The 16,089-nt window shown below is 45.1% G+C and overlaps 1 protein-coding gene across 1 annotated transcript; it reads right to left on the bottom strand.

Moving 5' to 3' along the window:
• Positions 1 to 1,144: 1,144 nt before the first annotated feature.
• hs3st3l (heparan sulfate (glucosamine) 3-O-sulfotransferase 3-like) lies at positions 1,145 to 11,073 on the bottom strand. Its single transcript, XM_074663247.1, has 3 exons — positions 10,296 to 11,073; positions 2,638 to 2,867; positions 1,145 to 2,409 (listed from the first exon to the last, which is right to left on the bottom strand). Exons 1-3 carry the CDS (start codon positions 10,775 to 10,777, stop codon positions 2,021 to 2,023), a joined length of 1,101 nt encoding a protein of 366 aa, XP_074519348.1. The 5' UTR covers positions 10,778 to 11,073; the 3' UTR covers positions 1,145 to 2,020.
• Positions 11,074 to 16,089: the final 5,016 nt, after the last annotated feature.

The following is a 16,089-nucleotide window of genomic DNA, read 5'->3' as shown; positions in this document are numbered from 1 at the left end:
TTCCTGGGCTAGATAAAGTCCTTATAATCCTAAAAGTCTTACATGTTTATCTCAGATCTCAGAGAAACATTGTTTTTATTTCCCATTTGGTTGAAAATAAAAAAAAATGGGAAAAAAGTGTTTTTTACCACTTTCTTCCTGAGTCAAATTTTCAGATGTGTTGTAACATGGAATAGCCCGTTGAATAAGAAGGGAGGGGGAGGACCCAAAACCATCATTAAAGATTAAGTCTTTTGATGTGTTTTGAAGCATGTGAAGTAAGATTTAGAAAAAAGAAATGCTTTCAGTTGAAGAGAACTTCATAAATCAGATTTTAAGAGATGCTTTGGGGGGCCCCTGGGAATCTTGGGGCCCCAGGCAACTGCCTGTATTTACCTAATTGTAGCTACGCCCCTGATCAGATGTGTAGACACATGACTGCTTGATTGTAGACACACCAATTAGGTTTGAGCACTATAAAAATGCAGCAGGTGAGTTCACCTGCTTTCAACCAAAATGGAAGAAGTCAGAGGAAGAAGAGTGAGGACGAGGGGGAATTTGTGGAGGACCAGCAGGAAGAAGAGCTGAAGAAGACTTGTAGCAGGAGGGGAAAAGGTTTAGTTGTGATTGTCTTTGTTGACTGATTTAGGTTTTATGAAGAGAATTAAAACATATTTTCAATAGTCTGCAGCCCTGATCTTGTGTTGTGTTTGAGGAATTCATCATCTTGTATATTTGCTATGTGTACTTCACTAACAGCAATCCAATCACTGAGAGGTAGAAGTGCTAAAAGTGATTTAAGTTAAACACAGCAGTTTGTAACCGGTTCAAACAGAATAAAGCCTTATGGAATGAGTGTGTTTAATATGGAAACATAATGTGTTTTATATGAATGTGTAAATAGTTTTTACAAGCGTGTGTCATTTTGCACAGGATCTGAGGTGTTCTGCCTAATGTGTGCGTGGTTGTGCTAATTGTGTAAGGTGTTTTGAAATTCTGAGCCCCGTTTTCAAAATTGTGCTTAAGCAATCAGGAACACAAACCTGCACACACATCCTCTTTGCTTAAAAATAGTTTATTTGAAGGTTTCAAACTAGTGCAAATACATGCAGCTGAAGCATGGAGCCTGGAGACCCCATCAGAGGAGAGGCCTCGTTTCCCCCTGGTCCCTTTAATTCCCTTCAGGTGGAGCAGGTGCAGCAGGTGATGGCGCTGCAGCCGGAAGCTAACCTGAGTCTGTCACTGTAAGGTGTGAGCGATCCACAGCAGCTCCATTTATCCACATCCATTATTCAGAAATACAAAACCTCTCAGCCAGAGGATGCTCACACACACCCTCTCATTAATCATTAACATGCTTTCATCTGAGACACACACACACAGAACCACTCTCTGTGTGTGTGTGTGTGTGTGTGTGTGTGTGTGTGTGTGTGTGTGTGTGTGTGTGTGTGTGTGTGTGTGTGTGTGTGTGTGTGTGTGTGTGTGTGTGTGTGTGCACAGAGCACCCTGAAGAGTTAATCAGACAAATAAAAAATGAACAGGTAAAGAAAGAGAAACTCAGGAGAGACAGACTCATCTGATCAGGGTTCAGCATCAGAGACACAACAGCTGCTCAGTCACATCCATCCTTACATCAATCATCACATCGATCCATCCTCACATTTATTCTCACATCCACCTTCACATCCATCCATCCTCACATTCATTCATCCTCACATCCATCCAGTCTTATTTCCCCCTCATATCCATCCTCACATCCATCCAGTCTTACTTCCCCCTCATATCCATCCTCACATCCATCCGTGTCACATGGTCCCAGTCTGATGGGTTCCAGAGGGGAACCTGTTGTGTCTTAGAGGAAGTGTCTGGTTTAAGCTCAGTGAGAGATGAAGAGACACAGCTGATTTAAAAACAGGTCAAAGGTGATCAGATGATTCAGGTTATGAGCTGACATCATTTTGCAGTCTGTGAGACACCCCCTGCTGGTCAGACAGCCGGCTCTGTTCTCTGAGTCTTGGTCTGGGTGAAGCTTCTGCTCCTGTCACTGCCAGCCGAAGTCCTGGCCCGCCATCTGGTAGAAGCGCTGGTTGTGGGGTCTGTAGAAGTCTCTGAGTCTCTGCAGCACCAGGGGCTTAATAGAGGCATGCGTGCGGCCCTTGGTCTTACCCAGACAGTGCGGTTTGCTGCTGCCCTCCGGCTTCTTCAGGCAGGGGAACCCCTTGGTCTTGTTGAAGTAAAAGTGTTTGTCTGTGATGATCCTCTGCAGACCCAGAAAGTCCTGAACTTTGCCCAGCTCTCCGGCTGGGTCTGAGATAAGCTGCTCCCCGCTGACCAGGTGGATCTGAGACCTGGGGAACCAGGCCAGCCAGCGTTCCAGGTGCTGGGCGTACAGACCAATCCACAAGGGGCTCCACTGAGCGTCGATCTGACCTGCAGAGACAGAGGGATGTGAATTTAGTTTTAATTTTTTGCACAACTTTTCAAACTCCCTCTGTATAGCATGCAGACGTTTGTTTCTCTGCAAATCAAAGACATGTCTACTCATGCACAGAGAGAAAAAGATTCAAGAAGAACAAAAGGAACAGGCAGACAGAAAAGCTCCTGGTTCAGTAAAATCTGATGCTGACACTCTTTAAATCCTCCTGGAAGTACCTGTACCTGTCGTTCTGTTCTTGAAGGCCAGGCTCTCAAAAGGGGGGATGTCCGGGGTCTTGGAGATGATCTGGGTGTAGTCAGATATTGCTCTGGTCACAGGATCACGGACCACCACGATCAGCTTCACGTCCCGAGACATGGCGTGGACTCGAGCCGGAGTTTCAATGGTGACAAAGTAACGAGGAGTCTTCTCCATCACGATCTGACCATCCAGAGCTTTGGGCATCATGCTCCTGGAAAAACAAGACACACACACACAAACTCTCAGCTTCAGGACACACACAGAGCAGGAAACCCCAGAATCACACAGACTTGACTTAAAGGCACACAGCTCCTCTTGAACAGATACTCAGCTGCAGGTTAGCAAAGGTGAGTCCAAACAGGTCAGTGGGTTAAAGTGGATATCAGGTGATCTGGTCGCGCACACACACACACACACACACACACACACACACACACACACACACACACACACACACACACACACACACACACACACACACACACACACACACACACACACAGGCAGAGTGTTTCTGCTCACCTGCCTGCTCACAGACAGCTGACAGATTGAACTCATTTAGAGATAAATGAGTCCCAGAAGACCAGAGGAATCAGGGACATCTGCCAACACACCTGACCACCTCAGCTCACACCACACACACACTCCTTAATCAGCAGCCTGGTGTGTTATCATATTGTGTTTAGGTTGGTGATGTGTTCTTCTTTCAGCTCTTTCATCACTCTGAGCTGCTCCTCGCTGCATCAGACCACAAAATTAAACTCATGATGTTCATGTTAAACATTCAGGTGAAGCATTTCTGAGCCTGACACACATGTATTGGCAGGACCAGTTCCTCTGTCTGCTGTTTGACATAAATCAGACCTCTCGAGGGAATAAGACCATACTGACTGAGCTGTTAAAGCAGCAATAACAAACTGAGCTCTGAAAGAAACAGAAACAGTCTGAGCTCTCAAATAGACACTAACATTCTCAGCTGTTATAGAGACAAACTGAGCTCTTACAGAAATGCTAGCAAAATGAGCTCATAAAGACACACTAACAGAGCTCTTAAAGTGACATTAACACAATGAGCTCTCAAAGAAACAGTAACAGTCTGAGTTCTCAAATAGACACCAACAAACTCAGCTGTTATAAAGACACAAAATGAGCTCTTATAGACACGCTAACAGACAAAGCCCTTGAAGACACACAAACAGAGCTCTTAAAGAAACAGTTACAAACTGAGTGCTTAAAGAAACAGTAACAATCCAAGTTCTGAAAAAACCATTAAGAAACTGAGCTCCTAATGAAAGACTAGGAAACTGAGTTCTAAAAAGAGACTACAAAACTGAGCTCCTATAGACAGACTAACAAACTGAGCTCCTAAATGCAGACTGACAAACTGAGCTCTCAAAGACAGACAAACAAAATTAGCGCCTAAAGAGAGTCTAACAAACTGAGCTCCTAAAGAAAGTCTAACAAACTGAGTTTTTAAAGACAGACTAACAAACTGAGCTCTCAAAGACAGACTAACAAACTGAGCTCTTAAAGAGAGTCTAACAAACTGAGCTCTCAAAGACAGACTAACAAACTGAGTTTTTAAAGAGAGTCTAACAAACTGAGCTCTCAAAGATAGACTAACAAACTGAGCTCCTAAAGAGAGTCTAACAAACTGAGCTCTCAAAGACAGACTAACAAACTGAGCTCCTAAAGAGAGTCTAACAAACTGAGCTCCTAAAGAGAGTCTAACAAAATGAGCTCCTAAAGAGAGACTTACAAACTGAGCTCCTAAAGAGAGTCTAACAAACTGAGCTCTCAAAGGCAGACTAACAAACTGAGCTCCTAAAGAGAGTCTAACAAACTGAGCTCTCAAAGACAGACTAACAAACTGAGTTTTTAAAGAGAGTCTAACAAACTGAGCTCCTAAAGAAAGTCTAACAAACTGAGTTTTTAAAGACAGACTAACAAACTGAGCTCCTAAAGAGAGACTTACAAACTGAGTTTTTAAAGAGAGACTTACAAACTGAGCTCTGAAGATAAACTGAGGTTATAAACAGTGCTTAAAGAGAGAGGACAGTATGCTTGGAGTGTCCTCTGCTATCAGCTCAGCTTTACTTTCTTGCTGAACAACCCTCTGTCAATACACACACACACACAAACACACAAACACACACTCTCTCTCTCTCACACACACACACACACATACACACACTCACAGATAGTGATTTATTTGATCTGATAAGTGTGATGCAGTGCACTCCACTCAGCCTGGAGACTTCCCTTTTAACTCCAAGAGCAAGTGGAGCCATGCTGTCTGACAAACACCCACATTCACACACACAATAACACATGCACACGTACAGTATTGTTTACATGGATCACATACACATACGCACACCCTGCAAAAACACAAACAAACACTGATTGTTCTCTCATTAGGCCGACGTTTGGATCAGGTCTCCAGACACTCCAGTTATTATGCTACAACACACACACACACACACACACACAAAAATTACACACCCTTTTTATAAATTAATGACAGAAACGGTGCACTACATGCATCTTTGCAGACACATTGGGTTTTCTGCGTTTTTTTTCTTTGTGTGTGTGTGTGTGTGTGTGTGTGTGTGTGTGTGTGTGTGTGTGTGTGTGTGTGTGTGTGTGTGTTTTGAATGATCGGGATGGTGATGGATAAAGGAGTGATGGAAGTGGTTTCAAACGCCTGTGCATTTGTCTGTTATCAGAGATCATTAAGACCCCTAAGAGCCCATCACAGAGAGGGTTGGTCATGAATAAGTCTCTGCTTGAAACCCACACACCTAAACACTCTCTCCCCACCTTCTCCTCTCCTCTCCTCTCCTCTCCTCCTCCTTTTAAAGACTGTGTTCATCCTGTTTCTGTAACAGCCTCATTTGGAGCTGTGGGTCAGATCAAACCTCCTAACAGACGCATGGGGATTTTCAGAAGATTATAGTTATCTCTGTTTGCTTAAAGTACCTCCTTTTGTCCTCCACCTCCCCAGAACCCGCACGCTTCCCTCAGAACCACTGAGTCTGGACAGGACCGGGGGCTCCTGGGGGAGAGAGGGAAAGGGAAAGAGAGAGCTAGAGAGAGGGAGGATGGTACTACAGTCAGAGCCTCAGCTGGGAGGAGGAGCAGGTGGAGACTGAAGGAGCCAGGAGCCTCTAGAGCCATCAGCAGCATGCTGTGTCATGTGTATGTGTGAGTGTGTGTGTGTGTGTGTGTGTGTGTGTGTGTGTGTGTGTGTGTGTGTGTGTGTGTGTGTGTGTGTGTGTGTGTGTGTGTGTGTGTGTGTGTGTGTGTCCAGAAATGTGAAACAGTTGTAGTTGATGGAGGATTTTCGGATCAAAGATGTGAAATGTTTGAAGTTTGATCCAGAAGGAAAGACTAAGCCTCATTAACACACCTGAGCGCTCAGTGTGTGTGTGTGTGTGTGTGTGTGTGTGTGTGTGTGTGTGTGTGTGTGTGTGTGTGTGTGTGTGTGTGTGTGTGTGTTATTCTGTGTGTTATTGGGGGACCATAAAGAGGAGGGTGCATTGTGGCTCTGCTCGGTCCACTTCCAGGATACATCCATCATAGAGGGGCCCCGGCCCCCCAGGCCCCCAAGGGATTGTCTTAATGAGGGCCAGATCGCCCCACCCGTCTGGGCCTTATGGTGATCACCTCCTGTACAGTACCGGGGGGGTTGGCACACCTGAACCCCAGATTCACACACACACACACACACTGAGCTGTCATTTATTCTGGTCTCTGAGGACCTGCAGTAAACGGACTGTATTTAGTCCCTGGGTCCAGGTTTTGTTTCTTTGGGGTCTCAGGTAAAGGCTTTCTGTGTCTCCCTGTCTGAATGTCTTTCCTCAGGTTTGGATTAACCCCCCGCCCCCCTTCAGATCAGATCAAAGGTCCAGAGCATTCAGAAATTGATCCACAGATTATAATCCCTCTCTGCAGATTAACAAACCAGATCCTCTGGTGTTCTCAGCTGACTCCGCCCCTTGAATCCAACTGCACGTCAAATGATCTGGCGATCATTCTTCTCTGATTTACATGGCAATTATGTCCCATTGTACTGACACAAAAACACAAGTAGCACCATGTGCTGTGTCACAGAGACGCCCATGTATGGGTATGAATTTAAAACGGACCCTTAACGAGGAGCAGCCTGCTTTGACTTGCAAATGAAGCAATGCCATCAGAGCAGCTGAATGGGAACACCTCAGATGTCCCTCTGAGGTACCAGGTCCCAGATTATTCCCCCTGACTGAGGCTTTAAAGAGCCAACACAGAAAGAACAGTGTGATTCATTCATGTTTCTATACAACTGGAGAAGAAACTTGAAAATACAGAAAACCTGTTCTATCTGATATCAGTCAGCTGGATCACTCTGCTCTGTGTAGGATGGGGTAAAGAGCACACACAGAGGAATCAACATGGAGTTAAAAACAATCTTGAAGATCCCATAGAGGAGGCTGTTCCTTTATTTAAAGCTGGATGTCCAGTGTGTTCTCCGTTTTCTCTGTAGGTGTGTCCAATGATCAGCCAACGACCAGCTGCACCTGATCCAGGTCTTTAAAGCTCCCTGCAGTCTGCTGTCAGAGAAGGGTTTGGTTTAAGACCTGCTCCTGGTTCAGGAATATGTTCATTAAGTCTGGCTGTGTAGTTCTTTATCTATGCCTGTTTAAAGAAATACCTTCACAGCCTGGAGGAGAATGGCAGCTGAGCGGAGATGCAGAAAGTTTTCATTGAACAGAGAAACCAAGCTGCAGAAAGACTCAAAATGCATAAATGATGCAAAGCACATAACACAAAGCACCAAACATCTGAAAAAGAAAGACACTTCAGACTGAGGCTGGAAAATAGAGGTTCTCCATGTCTGTAGGGGGCACCACACTTCACAACTGAAATCTAGAAGAAGAAGCTAATCAGAGCAGCTACAATGGTGGCACAAAGGAAGAAAAACATAACCAAAGTGAATCAAAACGTAGAAATGGGATGCTACAGGTGGTTGCTGGGCTAGTGAGTATGTTCATGTAGTCAAAGTCAAAGGCTGTGGGTGTGTGCTGCTGCTGGCACTGATCCAAGGAGGTGGAGCCCAGTTTAAATGTTGAGTTTACCAATAAGTTACCAAACTCCTGCAGACCCTACCTTTAAGTACAAAAATGACTGAATGGAGAAAAAACAAAGCTCTGCTGCTCATCACTCCAGTCTGCATAAACTAGTGTTCACTGTTTATTAATCTTAACCTGATGCATTCTGGGTAACTGTCCCTCAGGTCTCTGTGTTCTGGACTGAATCTGTGAATTTTATAAATCCAGACTTCTTGGAAACACAGAGTCTGCAGCCGATCAGGTTAAAGCTGTGCCAGGAAGTCAGAGTCAGTTACACACACACACACACACACACACACACACACACACACACACACACACACACACACACACACACACACACACACACACACACAGGTCTGGTGACAGTCCCTGGGGTTGAGGCAGAGGTCAGCAGGGATGCATGAGGTTGTGCTAACACTGACTCACCTTTTAACCTCCTCCTCATCTCCTCACCCTTTATCTCCCCCTCCCCTCCTCCTCCTCCTCCTCCTTCATCACGTCATCGTTCAGCAGGAAACGTTCAGCAGCTCAGAGATGTTTCCAGATTTAATGGATTCCTCCAGAGAGTGGGGTGGGGAGGTGTGTAACCTGATCCTGAGCGCTGAGCCAGGATAAACCTGGATGAAGCTTCCTGCTAATTGTAATAGAAGCCGAGCTGACCAACGCTAACTGCTCTAATGCTGGAGTCAACCCAAGGTCAGAGCCAGGAGAGAGAGCTATCGATCCTTCACACACACACACACACACACACACACACACACACACACACACACACACACACACACACACACACACACACACACACACACACACACACACACACACACACACACACAAAAAGGAAACTTCCAGTCCATCAGTCCATCCCATCACAGCAGCTCTTCACATCAAATCTCCAAACACCATTAGAAGCCTCTGTCTGATCTCCATCACATCATACAGCTAAATGTTTCACTCTGAGAGGAGGAGGAGGAGGAGGAGAAGGAGGAGGAGGAGGAGGAGGAGGAGGAGGAGGAGGAGGAGGAGATGGAGTGATGCTGACCCTGTATAGTGTGTGTGTTCAAGGGATAAAATCAGAGATTCTCTCTCTGTGTGGACTGAAGCAGGTGTTGTTCAGGTGTTAGAGACAGACTCACAGTCTGCAGCAGAACCTCACCTCCACACACAGTCTACAGAGTGAACTAGATTATCACTGTTTGAAGGCAAAGACACAAACCCTCTGTCAGAGTGTGCACTAAGTGTGTGTGTGCTGTTTGTTATGAAGTGTGTGAACACATCATTAACCAGCAGCCTAAACTGACCCAGGGTCAGAGGTCAGCTGACAGAGCTGACAGCCATGTCAAGTGTCTGCACGAGGAGCGAGCCCCATCTGGTCCCAGTGAGGGGACAATCTGTGTCACACACACACACACACACACACACACACACACACACACACACACACACACACACACACACACACACACACACACACACACACACTCTCAGGCCCAGTTTGGACCTGCAGCTCTGACACAGCTCAGAGTTTGAGATCACACCGACGCTGGAAAAGAAGTGGTTCTTCATCTCTGTGTCTCTGTGAGGACAAGCCTCAGAGCCTCAGATCCTCAGAGCCAACAGAACAGTTCAGCCCTCATAATAAGCTGTAAGCTGGCTAACAGCACGACACACACTCCATGTTTGGACTCATTTCTAATCTGATATTTGGAGCCGTGAGTGGCTCTGCAGGTGATCTCTGCACGACATGAAAAACCTCACACCCTCTGAAAACCTGTTCCCATGAAGACCCACACCATCCAGGAGCAGTCTGCAGTCTGTGTGTGTGTGTGTGTGTGTGTGTGTGTGTGTGTGTGTGTGTGTGTGTGTGTGTGTGTGTGTGTGTGTGTGTGTGTGTGTGTGTGTGTGTGTGTGTGTGTGCGTGTATATGTGTGTGTGTGTACTCTTCCAAGTTTCACCAGCAGGCTGTGGACAAAGCCACATGACAACAGTAACATCTGGCTCCTGCTCCAGAGATGATTACTGTGCAGCTCTGTGAGAACTCATCCTGCAAGGCCTCTGTCTGCCTACTGTAGCCACACACACACACACACACACACACACACACACACACACACACACACACACACACACACACACACACACACACACACACACACACAGATTGGCATAGCCAGATGGCAAAGTCTTTCTGACTGTCACCTAAAGCTCAGAGGGATGTGTGTGTGTGGATATGTTGGGGTATGCAAACAGTACACACAGATTCATTTCTTCATATCTGTCTCTGACTTGGATTAAAACACACACACTCTTCACACACACACTCTACTGCACAAACACACATAGACCAGGATCCTGAGAGTTTTGTCTTTGTTTTCAGATTTTCCCCTGAGCTCTCTGAGGAGATAAACTTCCAGCTTTAAATGAAATTATCTCTTTAGATCAGAGGACCAGGTTTGAATCAGAGCCGGGGAAACAGAATGGGGGGGACACCTGGTCCTGGTTCCTGCGTAAAGTGTGCGTACCTGTACCAGTCCAGCCCTCGTGCGTAATGCCGGTCAAAGAAGTGGGGTTCGGACCCCAGAGCCCGGATGTCCGGGTGGAGTCTCAGGAACTCCAGCAAAGCCCTCGTGCCTCCTTTTTTAACCCCTATGATGAGAGCCTGCGGCAGCCTCCGCGTGGCTGTCCACTCCCTCCCCGAGCTGTTCCCCTCCAGCCCTCCCTGCGGCCCGCTGAACGCGCCCTCTCCGGGACCTGTGGTCACCTCTTTGGTTCCGTTTCTGTCGTAGGGCCATCCTGACCCGGACACGAGGAGCTCACGCGTGGGCTGCTTTGCGTCGGAGCTGTCTGTAAAGTCGGACTCGCAGCAGCCGGTGAGCAGGTAGAGCAGGGAGAAGCAGAGCACGCTCAGAGAAGACGCGATGGTGAGGCGATGGAAGAGCCGGCGCAGGTCCGCGCTGGTGTGGTGATGATGATGGTGGTGGTGCTGGTGGTGACGTGCTGCCATCCCTCACTGATCCGGGTCAGGTGAGCTGCCATTCTCCTACAAGTTCCGCTCACATCCTCGCGTCATGCTCCGGCACAGCGCGAGCCCTCAGAGTGTCCCTCAGCGCGCGCCACGGCCCTCCTCCTCCTCATGGCGCGCCTCCGGAGCGCAGAGAACCCCCCAAACAAGCCTCCTGTCCCCCAGATTACCAGAGAGCTCGCGTGACATCCAGAGAGAGAGCCCACTTACACTCCCAGCCTGCTCCGTGGGGGGAAGAAAGATCTGGTATCCGCACTGCTCAGGGATCTCTTTCTCTCTCCACTCCACGGAGGATTACTGCGCGCCTTCACCACGGCTGGGAGGGGGGGGGGGGATAGCTCTCTCTCTCTCTCTCTCTCTCTCTCTCTCTCTCTCTCTCTCTCAGGGTGTCAGGCCCTGGGGCTTCTCTGATCCTATTTATCTCTGTCTCATGTTGTTATCACTCTCATCTGAAGCCATGGATTGATGCTGACCCTGTGTCGTGTTGCTCTGTCTCATCTACAGCTTAGTGCCATGACATATTAGAACTAAATGGACAATGAGATGTGGGAGCTTCCTGTTCACATTCACAGAAAGGTCAGTTGAGTATTTGTAAAACTGTGTCAGAAAACCTCCAAAGAGCTTCAGGAAAACATATCAACCACAGGAGCATCTGAGACTCAGCATCCAAACAGGAACATGAAGTTCAGTTCACCCTCTGAATATCTGTAACCATCACTGACTCTGTGCGTGACGTCTTCTTCTCTCATGAACTCCTGATGGGAGCTGGATCAGCAGCTCCATCAGCAGGTTAACAAGCTGTGGGTCAGTGGTGTGGAAGGGGGTTTATCACACTCTGCTCGGCTCTAATTGGCTTAGTGGTCACACAGAATTAGACTGCAGAGAGCAGCTGCCAGCAGACGGCTGATCCTGCCCTCACAGGACCGTCTGTGTGGACACGGTCATCACTGCCACTGAGAGACAGGTGTCAGAACTCATCCAGGGTCAGGAAGGAGACTGGAGGAGGACTCTGAGTCTGTCCGAAAGATTGAAAACCATGGATGAGATCAGAGATCAGAGTGAAGGACTCAAACTCTCAGAGCTGTCACTCAGACTCTAACATCCTGTCACATGGGCGCCATTAACCTTCAGCTTCCTGTGAGTCCTGAAGTCACTTACTAGTTCCTGTGGAGGCCCAAAGAAGGAGGGCAACATAACGGAAACTAGCTAGCCTGCTTACGGCAAACAGCTAACACACACCCAGGCGGATCAGCCTGCTGCTGTTCTGTATGTAAGTGATGATTATTAACAGCTCACACACCTAATGGTAAAAATGGACCAGTATAAGCGCTTTTCTACCACTCAAAGCCCACTTGCCAGGTAAATCAAGTAAAACCATCAGGACATGACAGGGGCCACAAACAGCTTAGGACTAAACACCCACCTGAACAGGAGGGTCTTTAACTGCCTGGCTTTTAGAATTGTGCATGTAATAGGGAGGTTTAGGGACTTTTGACTTCAAAGGTCCCTTTGGTGGACTTGTCACCCATCCGCCCTGGTTTTGCTGGGCTCACAGACTCTTTCTTTTACTTGCTCTCTCACTTTTTGGTTTATCAAAAGTATTTCAGCAGCTTTAGTGCAACACCATAGGATTTGGGGTTATCAGCTAAACTAAATCCTGACTAGCAACAGCAATGTCAACTAAACTCAGGTAGACCCCTAATACCTTAAGCTCCTGAACATTATCTATGGCCTCTTTGTAACATGAGTGCAGTTTTTCAGGATTGTTTCTCAGTTTGAATGATGATGAAGGATCTAATTTCTCAGTCCGTGGGAAGAACTGACATAGAAGGCATAAACTCCAGTCACAGCATTCTGTTAAAACTAATCTTAAAGAAGAAAAGAAGCTGCTTTAACCTCATAAAGCTTACTAGTTACTTGAAAGCTAGCCATAATAAAGCTAATTAGTTACTTGAAAGCTAGGTTTAATAAAGGTAACTAGTTACTTAAAAGCTAGTTATGAAGAAAACTATTTACTGGAAAGCTAGGAATAATAAAGCTTATTAGTTACTTGAAAGCCAGTTATAAAAAAGCTAACTAGTTGGTAGAAAATGAGTTATAATGAAACTAACTAATTACTAGAAAGTAAGTCATGATAAAGCTTACAAGTAACTAGAAAGCAAGTCATAGTACAGCTTACTCGTTACTAGAAAGCTAGTTATTAAAAAAGCTAACAAGTGAGCTAGGTTTATTTAAGTGAACTTGTTACTTGAAAGCCAGAAAAGCCAAAAAATCTTACTAGTTACCGGAGAAGTTGTTTATAATGAAGCTAACTAGTAACTTGAAAGCTTGTCATTATAATGCTTACTAGTCAATAGAAAGCTAGTTACAAAAAAGCTTACTAGTTACAAGTTAGCTTGCTATAATAAAGCAAACAAGTTACATATAGCTGGCTAAAGTGAAGCTCACTCGTTGCTTGAATGCTAGCTATAATGAAGCTAACTAGTTACTAGAAATTACTTAGAATAAAGCTTAATAGTCACTAGAAAACTTGTAATAATAAAAAAAAACGAGTTACATGTAAGCAAGGTAAATTGAAGCTATCTAGTTACTTAAAAGTTAGGTTGAATGAAGTTAACTAGCTATGTGAAAGCTAGTTATAATAAAGCAAACTAGTTACTTGAATGCTTGGTTTATTAAAGCTGACTAGTAACTTGAAAGCTAGCCACAATAAAGCTAAATAGTTACTTGAAAGCAAGTAATAATGAAGCTTACTAGTAACTTGAAAGCTTGTCACGATAAAGCTAACTAGTTACTAGAAAGGTTGTTACAAAAAAGCTTACTAGTTTCAAGTAAGCTAGTTTTTATAAAGGCAACTAGTTACATAAAGCTGGTTAAAATGAAGGTAATTTGTTATTTTAAGGCTTGCAATAATGAAGCCTACTAGTTACTTGCAAGATAAGTTAGTTAAGGTAAATAGTTACTTAAAAGCTAGTAATAATAAAGCTAACTAGTTACTAGAAAACTAGTTAAAATAATGCATTCTAGATTCTTGAAAGCTAAAAAAAATATGAAGCAAACTAGTTACTAGAAATCTAGTCAGAATAAAGTTTCCATGTCACTAGAAAACTTGTTATAAGAAAGCTAAATAGTTACAAGTAAACTAGGTCAATTAAAGCTATCTAGTTACTTAAAAGCTAGGTTAGATGAAGCTAACTAGTTACTAGAAAGCTAATTATAATGAATCAAACTAGTTACTTGAATGCTAGGTTTATGTAAGCTAACTAGTAACTTGCAAGCTAGCCACAATAAAGCTTACTAATTACTTGAAAGCTTTTCATAGAGAAGCTTACTAGTTGCTTGAAAGCTAGTATTTTAAAGCCGACTAGTTATTAGAAATTTAGTTAAGATGAAGCTCGCTTGTTTCTTGAACGCTTGGTTTATTAAAGCTTACTAGTTACTTGAAAGCTAGTTTAAATGAAGCTAACTACTTACTTGAAAGCTAGTTATAATGTGGCTAACTAGTTTTATGAAAGCTGGTTATAATGAAGCTTGTTATTATTGTTATGGCCTCTGGAGGATAAAGAAATTCCACTGTAAAGTTTAAGGCTCAAATCCAAAAGGACCAACTACACATAAAGGACACAAACAAAGGATTCGTGCGTTTTAAAGAATATGTAGTATTTTTAACCAAATAGAAAAGTTATTTGTTTGAGCAAAGAGAAGTAATTTAAAGGTAGTAGGCGCTGGCCAAATAGAAAAAAAGAGAGATGGTGGACCTGGCTAACCAAACAATGGGCCACTGAACCAGCCACCACCCCCTAACTGAACTGCCTAACCAAAAATAACCTTAACTCAAAGAAATAAAGCCCCGAAAATACGCCTACCGGGGCACTATAGCCAAACTAAAATAACAAAATCCAGTAATCTAACATTACCAGGGAAGGGAGACAAAAAAAACACATGATTAAATTAGAAACAAAAAATAAAACTCTTCAAACCTGTCTCCAGGTAACTGTGTGTTAGTGTGCAGCCCAGCCTCCAGCTCTCTCTGCTGTATGTTCCTCTGCCTGCTCCACTTAAACTACCCACTCCACCTGAGTGCTAAACAACACACAGGTGTGCTGCAGCCACACAGGTAGAGGGAGGAAGGAGGGGAGAAACAGAGAGAGAGAAACCCCAGCTGCTGCCACCACACACATAACACCCCCACCCTGAAATGTTTGGTGTATTCTCAACCAAACATACACTCAACATAATCGGAAAAACGCGTCTGCCATCACATTAGTTATGCCTCTGATGTGCTCCATGTCAAGATTAAATGACTGCAACAAGAGGGACCAACGCGTAATTCTTTGATTCTTATTTTGCATTTGGTTTATAAAAACCTGGCTAAGAGCCAAGACTAACGCCAGGACCTCCTTCTTTATCGTAGAGTAAACACTTTGGTGACAATTAAATTTCTTTGAAAAGTAGGAGACCGGGTCCTCATCCTCATAAACGAGGACAGCACCCGCCCCTGCATCACTTGCGTCAACAGCAAGTTTAAAAGGGCGTTCAAAAGAGGGTGCGGCCAAAACTGGAGCATTACATAACAGTGCCTTAATGCAGTCAAACGCACGCTGACAACCATCAGACCAGTGGAACCGCCGTTTCGGGCTGAGGAGTTCGGTCAGCGGGGCGGCGATGGCAGAGAAATTCTTGCAAAGGCTTCGATAATACCCTGCCTTCCCCAGAAAACGGTGCAACTGATGCCAAGACACAGGAGCAGGGCATGACAGGATCCCCTCAACCTTTGTTTCTACTGGCCTTACATGCCCCCGACCCACAGTCTTCCCAAGATATGAAACAGTAGCTTTATGAAATCGCACTCACCAAATTAAGCATGAGATTGGCATCGCACAGCCGCGCAAGCATTGCTCCACGCTGCTCAACATGAGCTTTCCATGAACCTGAATACACATCAATGTCATCAAGATAGGCTTTGCAACCGGACAGCCCACTTAAAACCATATTGACCAAAGCTGAAAAGTTGTACACACCGAACGGCATAACTGTACAGTGGAGAAAAGCGTCTGGGGTGACAAATGCAGTTATTTCCTGAGCTCAAGGAGTCAAAGGCACCTGCCAGTTTCCTTTCAAAAGGTCTTATTTGGTCACGTAATTAGCCCTGTCGACATTATCCACACAGTCTTTGATTTAAGGAAGTGGGTAACAGTCAGGGTTAGGACGCAGTCACACTGGCCAACCATGCTGTGCCTAAGCACGGTTCAGCCCCAAAGCATGTTTAGAATGGCCAGTGAGACTGCAACTGT

This window comes from Halichoeres trimaculatus, unplaced genomic scaffold, assembly GCF_033239565.1.
Source record: "Halichoeres trimaculatus isolate MK-OKI-2021-1 unplaced genomic scaffold, fHalTri1.1 fHalTri1_scaffold_23, whole genome shotgun sequence".
Taxonomy (NCBI): Eukaryota; Metazoa; Chordata; class Actinopteri; order Labriformes; family Labridae; genus Halichoeres; species Halichoeres trimaculatus.
The sequence above is the reverse complement of the archived record's forward strand: the minus strand, read 5'-3'. Positions and strand labels throughout refer to the sequence as shown.

Excerpts from the sequence above, each read along its gene's own strand:
- hs3st3l (XM_074663247.1), bottom strand. The coding sequence starts at position 10,777 with ATGGCAGCACGTCACCACCAGCACCACCACCATCATCATCACCACACC. Across the intron at positions 2,868-10,295 it reads CGAGGGCTGGACTGGTACAG|GAGCATGATGCCCAAAGCTC; the intron begins GTACGCACACTT and ends TTGTTTTTCCAG. Across the intron at positions 2,410-2,637 it reads CTTCAAGAACAGAACGACAG|GTCAGATCGACGCTCAGTGG; the intron begins GTACAGGTACTT and ends CTGTCTCTGCAG.